Genomic DNA, 18,867 nt, shown 5'->3' on the forward strand with positions numbered 1-18,867 from the left:
TTCTGTACATACCTCAAAGCCATCCATTCTACTTATTTGTGCCTCAGTATTCTCATCGACAACAATGCCCTGTTCCTGAGTGAATACTGAAGAAAAGTATTCATTCAGTGTCTCCCCAATCTCTTCCGCCTCCACACGCAACTTCCCCCTACTATCCTTGACTGGACCTATTCCTACCCTAGTCATTCTTTTATTCCTAACATACCTATAGAAAGCCTTAGGGTTTTCCCTAATCCTATCTACTAAGGACCTTTCATGTCCCCTCCTTGCTGCTTTTAGCTCTCTCTTCAGGTCCTTCCTGGCTACCCTATAACTCTCAATCGCCCCAATTGAACCTTCACGTCTCATTTTGAGATAGGCCGCCCTCTTCCATTTTACAAGGGATTCCAATTCCTTATTAAACCACGGCTCCCTCGCACGACCCTTTCCTTCCTGCCTGACAGGTACATAATTATCAAGGACACTCAATAGTTGCTCCTTGAACAAGCTCCACATATCATTTACACTCTTGCCTTGGAGTCTACTTTTCCAAGCCACACATCCTAAGTCATGCCTCACCGCATCATAATTTCCCTTACCCCAGCTATAATTCTTGCCCTGTAGTACACACTTATCCCTCTCCATCACGAGTGTAAAAATCACCGAATTATGGTCACTATCCCCAAAGTGCTCACCTACCTTTAATTCTAACACCTGGCCTGGTTCGTTACCCAGAACCAAATCCAGTATGGCCTCACCTCTTGTTGGCCTGTCTACATATTGTGTCAGGAAACTCTCCTGCACACATTGAACAAACACTGACCCATCTAACGAACTTGAGCTATAGTCTTGATGGATAATGAGCTGAGCCTTTTAATGGTAACACCAGCTGGTTGCATTTGAAGACTAGTAATTGGTTTAATGGATTTTCCTTACTGTCAGCAAGCTTTTAGGGTCCATTAAACTTGCTCTTCTGACAATCACAACATGCTGGGATGTGACATACTGAAGTTGTGCTTGTTGTGACCCATGTTGTTCAGCATGTTACAGCCAGCATGTGTCAACACCAGCCACTTGTGCCTCATATCCAGTGGAACAGTTGATTAGTTAGCTATCTTTAAGGAACTAGCTCTCTTTTATCTTGGAATAAAACCGTTTACATCATAGCTGCTAACAATGTGACATTGCTAACACCTTCCTGGACTTTGTAGACTAATAGTCTTTCTTGCCTTGCAAACGCCAGTGCTGGCTTAATGTCTTCGATTGTTAATGTCTCAAACCTTCTTCCCAGCAAAACAATCTGGTCCTTGCTTAAGCTGTAAGAGCCCCCTAATCCAGACATCTAGCTAGGCAGACATCAGAATAGGAGCCAGGGTCCCCAACAGATCATCAGCTCCTTTCAGTGCAGCTATCTTACAGTAAAACTGACTACATATTTACATGGGTAAGTAAGGAATAGTGGCAATCAGTTGACTCCCAAGCTCTGATTGCAATACGACACTGCCGTAAAAGGAAGGCTACACCATCTTTCCCATGTTCTTTCAATAAGTTGTTTGACTAATTCTAAATGCAAACCAATCAATGTTGTCTATAGTGTCAGTATATGAAATGTCATGATTTATTCTGTGAAGATGCAACACAGATTTAAGGTAAATACAGTTCATCTGGTGACTAGCTCAGAACTCCATTAATGGAGCAGCAGAAAAAGTCTTGTAACACCACCAAAAACAGCTGATATGTTTTTGCGGTGAGGGCCCTGACATGGTATGGAAGGAGCTGTTCACCTTAAATTGACGCTGTTACCATTACTTTCATAGAATCCCTACAGTATAAAGAGGCCATTCGGCCTATCAAATCAGCACCAACCCTCTAAAGAACATCATACCTAGACCCAGGCACCTATATGTAGTACAGTAACCATTACTTGTGCACCAGTTATGTTATGGTTACCTATTTGGGTGGATATATTATCTAAAGTTCAAAAATGGCTGTTTTGTGTAACCTTGACAATTAAACCTATGTTTTTAGGAATGAAAGCTAATTTTGCAGAAGAAAAGTTTTTGTTGAATTTCTTGTCAGAAATTTTCTGTTTTAAGTTTGTTTTGCTTGTAATTCACAGGTTATGGGGCGGCCTGGTTTCAGCATTTCTGATAAAAAGGTTAAAAGGGGGCGCATTGGTTCAAAACACAAGATTTCCAAGGAAGAATCGATGAGGTGGTTTCAGCAAAAAGTAAGTAGTCTCTGGTTTGGCTGTCTCTTGTTTCCGCTACCTTTGATATAAACAAATATAAACTATGAATTTGATGCTGTATCAAGATGTTTGTATTCTGTCTATCTCCATCTTCATGTTACTTGAAACGTTTAGTTTTCCAAGAAGGTTGTGGAATAACTACCATTGGTAAAGCTGGAAATAATGCAAGATTTAAATGTTTTTACATCAAAATTCCTGATTAAAAATGTTTTGGCTTTCAAGTAGCATCTTGTCCTTTTTCATGTGCCCAATAAAAATAATGCTTATTAAATAATGTGCTGCAGAATACAACTGTTGAAGTGGAATTGAGTATTTATTATTTTTGGGGATATCAGCTTTTTATCAAAGCTTTTTCTTGTATTCATCAGGGAACATCACAAGATAGTGGAAAAGTAATATTTTATATTGCATGGGGAAAGAGTAGTAATTGATCAAAACAGAGTCCACCTGCCAGCAAATTAACATTTTCTTCTTCTCCAGTCTGAAATGTGTTTTCCTTTCTCATTGGTATTTATTACAAATTGTCCTAATGAGTGCAAGACAAAGCTTTGACAAAATATATCTTTTGCAGCATTACTCAAGTTCTGTGCTACCAAACAACTGTGGTTTTATTTCTGTCAAGAAAAGCCCTTCTCACCTAATAAGATCCTAATGGAATCTCTCTTTCAAGAGAAAATCCAGAATTGGAATTTGAGAATTATCTGCGTGAATGGGTATAGGTATCGTGACTTGTAGTAATACTGTAGTTTGACTAATACAAATTGCAGTGTGCTGCTTTTCCAGTAGTGTCTTTGATGCTTCAAGATTTCAGCTGTATGATTGGTCAGATTGTTGCAAAAATTTCTTGCATGCTGTAAATGGATTGCTGAATGGATCATGCCTTTTATGTTAATCCAAATGATCACTGACATTCTGGCTGGTAGTTAAGCTCCAAGCATTGGCACTAATCAATAAACAGTAACCAGACACTGCAAACATGATGGGCATTAATAATAAAGTTTTCTAAAACTAACCTGGGTCACATTTATATATTTAAAGTTTAGTAAATTGATAATGAGTTTCAGCTGTGGATGAAACAATTAAAGATAACGTACTTATCCATTTGAGACTGGGAACTCAGCTGGCATCATGCCTATTTTTGTTTAATGTAAGTCTCTTCAGGTGTCATTTGTGCTGAATGGTATTTGAGCTGCTGGTGCTGTCTCTGAAGACTGGTAAAATTTACTAGAAGAGCTTTAACTTCAGTTTCAGTTTCTAAAATGATGCTATGCTCTTTTAGACTTCTATCTTGTAAGTAATTACATTAGCTTGAACATTAGCATTGCACTTTGAAACTGAACCAAAGTTGTGGTGTGTTAGGTACAGTTAGGATGCATATTATTCAATTTGGCAAACATACTGCTGACTAGTACACTGTTTGGTTAAACTTTGATTTCTTTTGTTTTTCAGTATGATGGCATCCTCCTGCCTGGAAAGTAATTTGAAGAGCACATGACAAAGCAATAAAATCAATTTGTAACATTACTGATGTCAAGAGTTTCTTTTCTTGAAGAAAAAGTTTGATTTTGTTTGTTTCAAACTGCTCAGTGCAATTACCTGATTAAGTTACAGAATGCTCGGTTAACCAGAAATTCTGGATATCTGTGCAGTCTTTATTCGCTGGCAAGATCAAGTTAATTTGACAGGAATAAATTCCATGTAACATGGATCGGTCAAGTTCTCATTCTGACAAATATATGGATACTTGTTAGAGATGCAGCCAAATGCATTCTTGAAATAATTGTACCATGAAATACGAAAACTTACAATGTTAAACTGGATTCTGTTTCACCCACCTTATTTCCGAAATGCTAATATTACCATGCTGCTTTGACTTGGGTGTATTTGTTAAAATGAACTGCAGTAATACATAATCACAAAAGCAGCCTACTTGCAAAGTATTTTTACAAATGCCTAATCATTCACAGAAGTAAACCCACTACAGAAAATTCACCTGTGATTCAGTCTAATATAGCGTTGTTTTCAATGTGTTCACTATCCATTAAATTTATCTTGCCTTGCAAAGTTGGAGTTAAGAATCTGTGTTGCTTAGAATAGATCATTTACAATCTGAATGAGAAAGCCTTGTACATGCCATATGGCTTATGGAAAGTCAGTCCCTCATACATATCACTATAACAATGAAGTTTCAGTCATATTCCAATGAATGTGGTTACATCCGATTAGAAGTTGCACCTCATGGTGTTAGGAAAGCTTTTCTTCACCTGTTTTACCTCCAGTATTGTCTCAAACATATGCTTGCCAGTTCTTATTTAGTATAAGGTTAAAAATCTCACACCAGGTTATAGTCCAAAGGTTTATTTGAAAGTACAAGCTTTCAGAGCACTTCTTCTCAATCATTAGCTAGTAGGGCAGGATCATAGGACAACTTATGCCTGAAACGTCGATTCTCCTGTTCCCTAGATGCTGCCTGACCTGCTGTGCTTTTCCAGCAACACATTTTCAGCTCTGATCTCCAGCATCTGCAGACCTCACTTTCTCCTCAGGACACAATTTAAAGTAAAAGATCAAACTATCCTAAAACTGATGTGATGTCTTGAACAAGTGTAGATTGCTGTTAAGTCTTTAATCACTTAGAATGGAGATGCACATTTTGAGTGATTAATATATAAATCCCAGAACTTCTTTCAAGTCACAGGCCTGAGGTAACTAAAGGTGACATCTCCGCTCAGATCATGCATTAAAGATGTGAGGTTAGAGTCAGTATCCCTACTTTGAATCAGATTGGTTCTATTTTCAAAGTAGGAATTTATAACATGTCACATGGGCTGACTGCCTACAGATTGTGCTTTTTGAACAATATAGAATGTATCTGCAAATGCAAATTCATAACATAGATTTGTGTGTGAGTGTGACAGAGTATATGCCTGTGAGAGGGTGTGTATGTGTGTGTTTGTGTGTGAGGGTGCACAGTGTAGTGGGATCACTTGGTGTATGACATAATTCCAAGATACCAGTTAAGGCCATCCTCATGGGTATATTATTTAGTGTATGCTAATTCACCATTCAATCATTATGATTGGGATTTTTGAAAGGTTTTCAGTATAAGCTGCCTTGTATTTCTGTAGTGCATTTAAGATAAAACATTCCATGGTGCTTTATGGGATTATACTCTGAACCATCACACCAACATGAGACGATCAAAAGGTTGGCCACAGAGGTAGGTTTTCAAAAGAGGCCTGAAAGGTTGAAAACTCATCTTTGGGTCAGACGTAACACCAAAGTTTAAACTTTGATTTGTATTGAGACAGTTACCTGAGAGGTGTTGGGGGTAGTTAACACTCAATTTTGTGAAAGGGACAAAATACAGTTACTTCAGATTTCCCAATACTTAGTTGAAGGAAATTGCTGCCCATCCAATTCTGATGGTCAGATAAGCAGTCTTGATGAAGAAGAATGAGAATTGGTGAGGTGAACTTGGTTCAGTGTCACATATGTGAAAATAACCAAAGTGTTGAAATGGCTGCAATTTTAAAATCAAATTTTATTTTTTAATTTAAAAATCTGCCATTAGTTTGACAAAAAAAATTATGGTTTGATCTTGTTACTTCAGATTAACCTAAGGTGACTGTGAGCATGAATTTTAGTTTGTATTGTAACATTAAATGTAAATTTGAGGTCTGAAAGAATAATTGGTGTGGGCACTAGAGTGCAAGCAGGTTTTGTTTCTGTTTGTATCTGGAAATCACAATGCAATTTTACAAACTATTTTAATGTGATCTCAAACCTCCAGATGCTTGATACCAACCACAACAAAGCTGTCTGTTGGCACAACATCTATTGATCAAAGCATTCACTGTTTCCTTCAAGTCCTGCCTGTATTGTATATCGTCTACAAGATTAACTGCAGTAATTGATATAACTGCAATTGCACTTCAAACTCTATAACCTACAGTAGCAGCAACAGACATCCACAATGTGCAAGTTGCTTTCAAAACCACATACCATCTTGATTTGGAACTATAGTTGTCCCTTCACTTCTCGTGAGACAAAACCAGGACACTCTAAACATAAATGGTGTACCTATATCACATAAATTGTGACTGAGGACTTGCAACAGTTATTGCATAAGCTGCTTTTCCTATATTAAAAGTCAAACTTTCATATTATCCATACAGCTGCTATTTTTTTGTTGGGAGTAAAACGCTGCAAAATCTTTTAAGATTTCAATTAAATAATTACTTTGAAATCAATCTGACAGTAAGCTGCCCTACAGATGAAGTGATCTTGGGTGAACGTGAGAAAAATAATTTGTGGAAGACTGATGTGTGTAGTGAAAACCACACCTAATCCAATTAATCTAACCTGAGTCGTGAGAAAACTGAAAAGCAGAAATTTAGAACAAAAGTAATTGTTGAACACAGATTAATCTAAGGGAGGCCAGCATGACTTAAAGATAACTTGTATAATTAAAACAAATTTCTGGAGAAATTAATTGTGTAATAGACTTGATTAGTTTTTTTATTAACAAGATAGCTGAGTAGGTTGAAAAACAGTGAGGTTGATTTAAATATGGATTTCCAAAAGCCTTTGATAAAGTGGCCTTAAACATATTTGTTAGCAAAGCTGAAGTCCATTGAATAATTTGCCTGTCTCGAAGACCGCCTTGGAGGATGGTCACCCAAAGGTCTGAGGTCGAATGTGCTGGACCACTTAAGTGTTCTTGACTTGGAGGGAACATTCTGGTCTGTTGATTGTTGTGCGGTGTCCATTCATCCGTTGTTGTAGCCTCTGCTTGGTCTTGCAAATGGCAAAATAGATCCAACTGACAAACAGTAGAGTCATAGAAAGGTACAGCATGAAAACCCCCTTCGGTCCAACTCGTCCATGCTGACCAGATAGCGTATTCTAATCGTGCTATTTGCCTGCACCCAGCCCATATCTCTCCAAACCCTTCTTATTCATATACCCATCCAGATGCATTTTAAATGTTGCAATTGCACTTGCCTCCACTTCCTTTGGCAGCTTATTCCTCGAATGTACCATCCTCTGCGTGTAAACGTTGTCCCTGAGGTCTCTCACCCTAAACCTATGCCCTCTAGTTCTGGACTCCCTACCCCAGAGAAAGACTTTGTCTACTTATCCTATCGATACCACTCATGATTTTATAATTTGGAGATGCCCGTGTTGGACTGGAGTGTACAAAGTTAAAAATCACACATCACCAGGTTATAGTCCAACAGGTTTATTTGGAAGGTCCTGCGTAGAGAAGAAGTCTTGTTCAAATCTGTGCATGAAAATGTTGGCTTTTGGGGCTGCAAATTTTGTCCCCATGGCTTTTCCGTGTGTCTGGATGAAGAACTGGTGTTGTCAAAGGTAATTGTGTGGATGTCCAACCAACACTATACACACCAGGTACATTGACAACATTTTCTTCCTCTGGACCCATGGAGAGGAGTCACTGAAACAACTACACAGTGATATCAATGGGTTTCATCCCACCATCAAGTTCACCATGGACTACTCTCTACTATCTGTCTCATTCTTGGACACATGCATCTCCATAAGGATGGGCACCTCAGCATCTCACTCTACCGCAAACCCACGGCTAACCTCATGATGCTACATTTCTCCAGCTTCCACTCGAAACATCTTAAAACAGCCACCCTCTATGGACAAGCCCTATGCATAACAGAATCTGTTCAGATGAGGAATGTAACGGACACCTGGAACTACTCAAGGATGCCCTCATAAGAACAGGGTACGGTGCTCAACTCATCAACGTAAGAAATTGTAATGGCCTCCTTAGGAGACCGACGCAAGCTGCAACCAACAGGGTACCCTTCCCAGGAGCTGAAAAACGACACCATTATCTTCGCACCCTGCGACACATTATCAACGAGGATGAGCACCACGCCAAGTCCTTTCCCACACTTCCACTTCTCACCAATAAACCACCAAACCTCAAACAGATCATTGTTCGTGGCAAACTGCCCGGTTTTCAGGGTGGACGCAACAAGACGTGTCAACACGGATACCACCACTGTGCGTAGGGATACCTCCTACCATGTACATGCTAGGTATTCATGCAACTTAAACAATGTTGGCTATCTCATACGCTGCAAGCCAGGATGCCCTGAGGCATAGTATGTTGGCAAGACCAAGCAGAGGCTACAGCAACGGATGAATAGACACCGCACAACAATCAACAGACCAGAATGTTCCCTCCAAGTCAAGAACACTTAAGTGGTCCAGCACATTCGACCTCACCTTTGGGTGACCATCCTCCAAGGCAGTCTTCGGGACAGGCAACAACGAAAAGTTGCTGAGCAGAGGCTGGTAGCCAAGTTTGGTACCCATGGGAATGGCCTTGGTTCATATCACACTACAGATGATCCCATTGCATTATATATATATATATATATACACACACACACACTCCTACACACACACACTCACACAGACCTTCACATGCTTACACATACACTCCCACAATCACACATGCACTCTCTCACAGACTTATACCCCTTTACACTCGCACACATACACTCTCTCACAGACACTCATAACCCCTTCCCCCCCCCCGTACTGCACACATGCATACATACATATATATGTTTGTGAGGAGAATTTGTACTTGCAGAATTACATTTTAATTTGGTCAAAAACTGCATGAATCCATGTAAGATTCTGTAAATCCATTTTTTAGATTAGAATCAGTCTGACCATCGTGGCATAGACAGTCTTACACAGGGCAGCCCACACCTTCAATGTATTATCTGGGCCAACATGATACCAATTGTTAAAGCATACTTGAGAATGTAACTTTTAAATGTTCTTCCATTTACATATAAAAGAACTGAAACCAACATGTTCATTCTAAAAGATGAGAGATTTAACAAACAATCCTGGTGTTTTTCAATATATGATTTCAGTTACATCGCATTGTAAACTCTTGCTATAAATTCTATGTCTTACGATCTTATGCTCCACAACCGCCTGATGAAGGAGCAACACTCTGAAAGCTAGTGCTTCCAAATAAGCCTGTTGGACTATAACCTGGTATTGTGTGATTTTTAACCACGATTATATAAACTCTTTCAGCTCACCCCTGTCTCTGATGCTGCAGAGAAAACAGCCCCAGCCCATTCAACCTCTCCCTAGAACTCAAATCCTCCAACCCTGGCAACATCCTTATAAATCTTTTTTGAATCCTTTTAAGTTTTAAAACATCCTTCCGATAGCAAGGAAACCAGAATTGCACACAGTATTCCAAAAATGGCCTAACCAATGTACAGCTGCGACATGAGCACCCAACTCCTGTACTCAATACTCTTACCAATAAAGGAAAGCATACCCAACGCCTTCTTCACTATCCTATTTACCTGTGACTCTACTTTCAAGGAGATATGAACTTGCACTCCGAGCTTTGTTCAGCAACACTCCCGAGGACCTTACCATTAAGTGTACAAGTTCTGCTAAGATTTGCTTTCCCAAAATGCAGCACCTCAATTTATTTAAATTAAACTCTATCTGCTACTCCTCAGCCCATTGGCCCATTTGAGGTAACATTCTTTGCTGTTCACCACATCTCCAATTTTGGTGTGATCTGCAAACTTACTAACTATACCTCTTGTGCTTGCATCCAAATCATTTATATAAATGACAAATAGAATAGCGGACCCAACACCGATCGTTGTGGCACTCCATTGTTCATAGGCCTCCACTTTGAAAAACAATCTTCCACCACTCAAGCCAGTTCTGTCTCCAGTAGTGATGAACAGTTGTTTCTCTTCGTGGAGGAAGGTGAAAGTGTGGATCCACAGGGGGTCTGTACGCAGACCACTGCTGTTGACAACCTCAGCTGATAGGCAATGCACTGCATTCACAAATCTCTGTTCTACATTTCATCTAAGAGACAGCACAAGATTTGATTTTTATACCAGGTTCTTCCGCCACCTGAATGCAGAGGCATCATGTTTGCTACTCACTGAGCCACAGCTGACACACTAAGCTGTTTAAGTATGTGCTTCCCAAACCAGTACCCACTGTGACTCTATTTCAAGGTTTGAAAATTATCATGACACCATCCCTACCCCATCCCTGCCATTATAGAAACATGCAGATTTAAAGAAGCCTCGCAGCTGTTAACTCTAATGGCAACCTTGTGGCACAGTGGTCATGTTTGTATCTCTGAGCCAGAAGACCTGGGTTCAATGCCCATCTTGTCTAGAGGTGTGTGAACTGGATTGATTAGAAAATATCTCAAAGGAAAACTTACTGAATGTATTGGTGTTAGAACTAAATAGCAAACTCTAGAAACACTCAGCAGAGTGACAGCACCTGTGGACAGGGAAGTAGAGTTGATATTCCAGATCTATTACTGTACTCGAAACTGTCTCTCCGGCTGTTTTATTTTGGGTTTCCAGCATCTGCAGTATTTTACTTGTGGAATTTCTGAAAAGTAGCGATCCTGATAAATAGTTTTCTATCATCTCCTCTGGTTGGCAAGTCTAGGACCAGTGAGCATAGTTTCCAAGCTACAGTCAGTACTTTCGGGTTAGAAACAGAAGAGATGGTGGAAGTTTGGAATTCCCTTCCAAAAATAAAGTTTAGATATTAAGTTGAAACTGAGATTGATATGTTCACTAATGGCATTAATGGATATTGGCAAAGTTGGGAGTATAGTCTTAGGTGACAGATTACTCATGAATGCAATAAATTACAGAGTAGTTTCATGGGGCTAAATGATTGTCTCCTTATGTGATTAAATATTTTCTGCAAGTAAACCAACAACTTTCCTTTGTCGGTGCAATGTGAAGATGAGCCAGCAAGGGGCGCTACAACTATACATTCGTCCTCACCAGAAACAGGCTGTGCGCATGGGTCATGCAATCGCTAGGTAGAGTCTTGCAGTCTGAATGTGAAAGGTGGATCTCAATGTGGTAACAATGACTGTATTTGCTGTGTCAATGTTTATTCCAAATAGGAAACAAGTAACCAGATCATAATCATTCCTTTTATTTTAAAATTTAAACTATTGTATAGAAAAACACAGCAACATTTATAATCAGTCTGTAAATTTGTGCATCAGCACTTCTGGTGATTGTATATAACCTGGTCTCTGCAAAGTGCAATGCAATGTAATCTGACAATTAATCAGCCTTCTTTTCACTGAAACCAGGGACTCTCCTAGTAGCGCCTGTGGAGAGAAATCAGAATTAATGTTTCGGGTCCAGTTACCCTTCCAGACCTGCTGAGCTTTCCAGCAATTTCTGTTTTTGAAACAATTTATTGAATAGGAGAGTTTCAGTGAAAAGAAGGCTGATTAGTTGTCAGATTACGTTGCATTGCACCTTTGTGGACACCAGATTATATAACAATCACCAGAAGTACTGATGCACAAATTTACAGAAATTTGATTAGAAATGTTGCTGTGTTTTTCTAAGTTTCCCGTAGTGTTCAGGGATGTGTTAGTTTGGTGCATTAATCAGGGGTAAATATAGGATAATATGGCAGGGGAATGGGTCTGGGTGGGTTACTCTTCGGAGGTTCAGTGTGGACTTGTTGGGCCAAAGGGCCTGTTTCCACACTGTAGGGATTCTATGTATTTATCTATCTTCTTCTTGGGATTGGCAATGTGTAGTTGCATCCCTACCTATTAAAACAAAGCCAGTGGACCTCCAACATTTCCTCTCTTCAAACTTCAGAGCAGTCACCCTAATGCTTCACTCCTCCTTTGCCATCTACATGTTGGCACTGGAATGATATCTAAAGCCACCGAATCATTTTGATAAAAACCAAAAGAACTGTGGATGATGTAAATTAGAAACAAAAACAGAAATTGCTGGAAAAGCTCAGCAGTTCAAATCGTTGAGAACTGAGCCAAGCTCAAACTTCCTCTTGCACTCTGGCTACTATAATATAACTGGACCTGAAACATTAATTCTGATTTTTCTCCACAGGTGCTGCTAGATTTCCTGAACACTATGGGCAACTTAGCATGGCCAATTCACCTAACCTGCACATCTTTGGATTGTGGGAGGAAACTGGAGCACATCCACACAGGCCTGAGGTGGTAATTGAACCTGGGTCCCTTGCGCTTTGAAGCAGCAGAGCTAACCACTGAGTCACTGTGCCACCCTCAAAGGTGGGGAGGAAATTATAATAAATATTCCAGAGAGAGCAAAGAGGGAAAACACCGGCACTTACAAACTTTTGTTAATTTAAGATAGCACATTTTCTCTTTCTAAAACTTTTTTGCTGATTAAATCTGAACATTGTTTTACATAGACTCAATAAATACAATTGCACACAATTGATTTCACACATAGTTCTTCTTGATGATTGTAACTACACAATCAATTTTACAATAACTGAAAATTATTAGGGCAAAGTTAGAGAATGGGGGTACAGCATAGGATTTGTCCCCCCAGGCCAGTGCTGGCCCTTTGAGAGTACTTATTAGCCCTGTTCCCTTTCCCCATAGTCCAACAAATGTTTTCCTTTCAACGATTTATCCAATTCCCTGATGAGAATTATAATTAAATCTGGTTCTACTACCTGTCTGTGTACTTTGTGCACAGATTTTAAAAGATTAACTTTGCATCAAATTGCATTGCCCATTGATTAGAATAGCATATATTAACTAGGATGAGTTTAAAATTATTAAAGGAATCATTGAAACCTGTTAAAAAAAAACTCTACTGGTTTACAAGTTCTACTCAACAACACAAATTTTATTACTAATCTGATCGGAAATAAATAAATGTCATCATTTTTCAATATTTTTGATGTACCAGATACAAATATGCAGTTCAAATCGTTGAGAACTGAGCCAAGCTCAAACTTCCTCTTGCACTCTGGCTACTATAATGTAGTGGGGAGCTTTCCTTCAACAATGGACCAAAGGTCATGTATGAATAGTTGTGAGATTAGGTTAACACTCTGTCAAACATTGAAAACATTTGTTTACCAAAGAAGTACTTGGTTTTACAGCTGACTAAACGTGCAGATGCTTAGTTTTGTTGACATGCCAATTAATTGTGAAATTTGGCGAGTGCGAGTACAGTGAGTTAGAAATCATACAATACCAGGTTATAGTCCAACAGGTTTATTTGGAGACATTAGCTTTCCTGGTGTATAACCTGGTGTTGTGTGATTTTTAACTTTGTCCACCCCATGCAACACCAGCTCCTCCAAATCACGGCAAGTAGAGTGAAATGATCTGCTGAGATAATTGCACCAAATGATGCTAATCAGGCAGGCAAAGATCGTGCACTGTAAATGTTCAGTAACACTGGGATGATTTATCAATGCTAAAATTTATCTGGAAAAATATGAATCCTGGATAATTCCTAGCTCAGATTTGCTTATTAATTTATGAAAATTAACTTAAATATAGGTTAATTCAGAACTTGAGTGAATAGATTAAGGCATGAATTGACTATTAACTTGAATTTCTGCACATCGTACACTTTATCAGCGCCAACAGATCATAAAGTCCCTACAGTGTGGAAGCAGGCCATTCAGCCCATCAAGTCCACATTGAACCTCTGCAGAGCACCCCATCCAGACCCACCTCCCTACTCTAACCCTGTAACCATGCACGTCCCGTGGCTAATCCACCTAACCTGTACATCCCAGGACACTATGGGCAATTTAGTATGGCCAATCCACCTAACCTGCACATCTTTGGACTGTGGGAGGCAGAATACCTGGTGGAATCCCACACAGACAGGGAGAAACATGGAAACTCTACACAGTCATCTGAGGTTGGAACCAAACCCAAGTCCCTAACACTGTGAGGTAGCAGTGCTAACCATTGAGCCACTGCACTGCCCTGAGGCAATCATGTTAAAATTGACTTCTGGAAGTATAAGCATATTGGACGGTCTTCACTGCAGCATGTGTGCAACAAGAAGTTTGGTGTCAGAAAAAATCTAATACAGTATGTAATTTTTCAGATCTGTTAATATAAAACCCAAAAAAGTTGTGAATGATATGGGTATGGCAATTTTGAGCAGAGACAGGTCAGTATGAAATGATGAGCACCACATTTTCAAAAAGATATCAAAGCCGGAGAGAAGTTATTGTTTAATCGCAAAGATAGCTTGGAGTCACTAAGATAACAGGAGTGGGGTAAGGTTATGAGACTCATCCAAAATATAGTGATACTAATCCCAATGGTCCAGAGCTGGTCAAAGTGAAATATGAGATTTTGAAACAAATAGATTTACAAAATGAAGCTTAAAGGGTTTTGGTTGGTTAGGGCAGACCATCTCACTGCAGAAGAAGGTTACGTAAATGCTTTCTGTAGAATCTTGCAACAAGGAGCACCTTAGTCAGAATTTTTTCTCCTTAGAAGAGCAGATAAATATTTGAATGGAGGCAGTTACTGGGCGACATAGAGAGCAAGGAACTTTGGGTTAAAGAAGATGCTGTGGTCTTTTTACAATCCCAGTTAGATTTTATGGAACAGCTGCTGTTGACCCAACAGAACACAGGAACAGGAGTAGGCCATTCAGTCCATATCCGCCACATGTCCTTCCATATCCGCCACAAATTCACCTGCACCTCCACACACATCATTTATTACATCCGCTGCACCCGATGTGGCCTCCTCTATATTGGGGAGACAGGCCACCTAATTGTGCAATGTTTCAGAGAACACCTCTGGGACACCCGGACCAACCAACCCAACCACTCAGTGACTCAACACTTCAACTCCCCCTCCCACTCCACCAAGGACATGCAGGTGCTTGGACTCCTCCATCGTCAGACCAAAGCAACACGATGGTTGGAGGAAAAGTACCTCATCTTCCGCCTTGGAACCCTCCAACCACAAGGGATAAACTCAGATTTCTCCAGTTTCCTCATTTCCCCTCCCCCCACCTCCTTGGCTGCTGCCTGACCTGCTGCGCTTTTCCAGCAACACATTTTCAGCTCATTCAGTCCATCAAGCCTGTCTTGTCATTCAACATGATCATAGATGATCAAACAGTTCAAAACCTTTTACTCATCTAATTCTCACAACCTGTATGCAACTGAGAATTATACATCTATCAAACTCAAGCTTATACAGTACATACTCAAAAACTGAGTCTCCACAGTCCACTGAAATAGAGAATTCTAAAGGCTCACAACCCTCTGATTAAAAGATCTTCTCCTAATCTTAGACCTAAATGGTATTCTCCTTATTTTTAAACTGTTCCCCTATTTCTAGATTCCTCAACCAGGAGAAAAAATTTACTTTCATCTGTTTGTCCATCCCATTAATATTTGCATGTTTCAATGAAATGACAGAGAGAATAGGACCCCACAAGGAACAAAGGGGACATGTATGTGTAGAACTGCAGGGGATGGATGAGGTCCTCAATGAATATTTCCCCTCTGTATTTACTGTGGAGAAAGACATGAAGATTTGGGAACTTCAGGAGGTTTTTTTACTAGATTAGACTAGATTCCCTACAGTGTGGAAACAGGCCTTTCAGCCCAACAAGTCCACACCAACCCTCTGAAGAGTAACCCACCCAGACCCATTTCCCTATGACTAATGCACCTAACAGTATGGGCAATTTAGCTTTGCCAATTCACCTGACCTGCACATCTTTGGACTGTGGGAGGAAGGTTATCAGAAATTGCAGCAGGACCTTGATCAGCTGAGGAAGTGGACCAAGAAATGACAAATGGAGTTTAAGATAGATAAGTGTGAGGTCTTCCATTTTGGAAAGTCAAATGAAGGTAGGACTCTCATGATGAATGGTAGGGCCTTAGGGAGTGTAGTGGAACAGAGGCATCTTGGAGTTCAGGTACACTGTTCTCTGAAAGTGGAGTCACAGGTAGACAGGGCAGTGAAGAAGGATTTTGGCATATTGACCTTCAATCAGGGCATTGAGTATCGAAGTTAGGAAGTTATGTTGCAGATGTACAGGACGTTGATGAGGCCGCATTTGGAAGTATTGTGTTCACCTTATTATAGGAAGGATGTTATTAAACTGGAAAGAGTGCAGAAGAACTTTACAAGGATGTTTACATTACATTACATTACAGGTGGAAACAGGCCCTTCGGCCCAACAAGTCCACACCGACCCGCCGAAGCGTAACCCACCCATACGTTTACCCTTTACCTAACACTATGGGCAATTTAGCATGGCCAATTCACAATTCACCTGACCTGCACATCTTTGGACTGTGGGAGGAAACCAGAGCACCCGGAGGAAACCCACGCAGACACGGGGAGAACGTGCAAACTCCACACAGTCAGTCGCCTTAGGCGGGAATTGAACCCGGGTCTCTGGCGCTGTGAGGCAGCAGTGCTAACCACTGTGCCACCGTGCCGCCCATTGTCAGGACTAAACAGTCTGAGTTATAGGGAGAGATTCAACAAGCTAGGACTTTTTTCTGTAGAGCACAGGAGACTGAGGGAGGATCTTATAGAAGTATATAGGATCACGAGAGACAGTGGATTGGGTCTTTTTCCCAGGGTTGGGGAGTCGAGGACTGGAGGGCATCAGTTTAAGGTGAGAGGGGAAAGAATGAAAGGGTACCTGAGGGGCAATGTTTTTTACAGAGAGGGTGGTACGCATATGGAATGAAATGCTTGGTGGAAGTGGTTGAGGTGGGTACATTAACAACATTTAAAAGGCAATTGGACAAATACATGGATAGGAAAGGTTGAGAAGGATATGGGCCAAGTGCAGAGAAATAGGGTAAGCTTGGATGGACATTTTGGTCAGTGTGGAGCAGTTTGAGCCAAAGGGCCTGTCTCTGTGCTGTCGGACTCTTTGACTGTTTATGGCTCTTTATGACCTTGCCTTCTTTGAAATTCCAGGAAACACAAGCCCAATTTCTCTTCATGGGATAGTCCACCAGCCTGGGAACGATGTTTGATGAACCTTTGTTGCACTCCTTGTATATGGTGATGGTATCATCAATAAGAAATCTGAGAAACAGCAGCATAAGTCCCAACCATGGAATATTAAAGCAGCTTCATACAGCACAGAAATTAACACCTCTGACTCCTGAAATACTCCAAAGGGATGTTATGCTAAGATACAGATCATAAACTTGTAACTTAAGGCCATGGAAAACATGTAAGACATCCAGGTTGTGGAGGTACTATCAGGTTATTTGATAAGCCTAAGGAAACAAGGTAGCAATTGAATGCTATCTCTATTGGTCAAAAGAATTGATAAGACTGTTGTCAGGTGACCCATGAACTCCAGGATTGTTACAGAAATAGTGATTTCGTTTCATGAGCATGGATAAAAACTCAAAATGCAAAAATTTGCAAACTACACAGCTTGGACAGACTGTAATCATGCAGCCAGGCCTTGGACAATCAACTTCCTGTTGAGACCAGACAGACCTGGAACTGCCTGGTTAGGTGCCAACAGCCACATTGTTTCAAGATTAATAGTTGTTTCCACCTCCAGTGAACTTTCTTTGTAAGAAGAATTTGCAGAGACTTGGTGGCACCCAGATCAGCAGGAAGCCAGAGGCATAATGTGACCAGGAGAGCAGTTGAACAAGGCTCTGTGAACTCCAAAATGAAATCATTGGATCTTTCTGCCCCCACCTAATGCTAACATTGGACACAGACCACACAATTTTTGAGAAGGGTAGGAAGAGAGGGATAAAAGGGGCAACTTGGAGCCCCAGCTCTGTTTTTTGCAGCTTTCTTCAACTGCATCTTCAGAAACCACCTCCGTGAGACAACCTGAAGACCAGAACTAGCCCTACGCGAGGGGCGAAAAAGCCCAAAATGATGACTGCAGATCTTGAAACATCATTAGAGACCAAAAAAAATCGCAGATGCTGGAATCCAAAGTAGACAGGCAGGAGGCTGGAAGAACATAGCAAGCCAGGCTGCATCCATCTTGAAACATGTTATTGAACAGACACTATCAGACAAACAGTTCAAATACAGTAGTAGGGATCTGTGGATGTGTGTTGTGAATCCTTGGAAGCACGTGTCAATAAGTAGATACTGGTGGAGACTCGAGACTGTTTACTTAGAATTTAATTGAAGTACAATAGTAGAGTCTGATAGATATTTATTTTTACTTGATAAAGTGTTCAACAATATTCTGTTGAATCTTCAGCTGACCCTTGTCCCTTTTGTCTGCCTCTGCAAAATGCACCAGTGTTAAAAAGGATTACTGCAAACTGATCAAGGTTAGTCAGAGTGCATTTACTCACCTTTCGCATTAAAATAAGACACTGACCAAACAAGGAAGGGAAAAGGTCTTTTTGCACCAGGCAGGCTAAGACAAATGCCACTATCTTCAAAAGATATAAAGCATTTGACCAAATAGCTCAGGTGGCTAGCATATGGTTCTGAATACTGCATAGCTACCATGCCTGTTTCAACGGAGGTAGACTTGGGGCCTGCCTGCTTGAACTGCTTCTCAGAATGGAAGGAAATGTCAAACCACCACTGAGAAAAACTGCCAATGGCTCAGGATGAAGCATCGCAGGCAAAGAGCCAAGAACCTGCCTTTGGGCAGAGCATATAAACTGTATGAGAAAGTGAGGTCTGCAGATGCTGGAGATCAGAGCTGGAAATGTGTTGCTGGAAAAGCGCAGCAGGTCAGGCAGCATCCAGGGAACAGGAGAATCGACGTTTCGGGCAT

General features: G+C 40.5%; 1 protein-coding gene across 1 annotated transcript in view; it reads left to right on the forward strand.

The window, feature by feature from the left end:
- The window catches only part of LOC122542121 (60S ribosomal protein L11-like), a 22,628-nt gene extending 18,874 nt beyond the window's left edge, over positions 1 to 3,754 (forward strand). Inside the window, exons 5-6 of the mRNA XM_043679514.1 lie at positions 2,099 to 2,209; positions 3,680 to 3,754. Of these exons, the coding sequence (XP_043535449.1) occupies positions 2,099 to 2,209; positions 3,680 to 3,709 (141 nt within the window). The 3' untranslated portion in view covers positions 3,710 to 3,754. The remainder of the gene's footprint in view (positions 1 to 2,098; positions 2,210 to 3,679) is intronic.
- The last annotated feature ends 15,113 nt before the right edge of the window (positions 3,755 to 18,867 follow it).

The sequence above is a fragment of the Chiloscyllium plagiosum genome, chromosome 3 (genome assembly GCF_004010195.1).
Source record: "Chiloscyllium plagiosum isolate BGI_BamShark_2017 chromosome 3, ASM401019v2, whole genome shotgun sequence".
Taxonomy (NCBI): Eukaryota; Metazoa; Chordata; class Chondrichthyes; order Orectolobiformes; family Hemiscylliidae; genus Chiloscyllium; species Chiloscyllium plagiosum.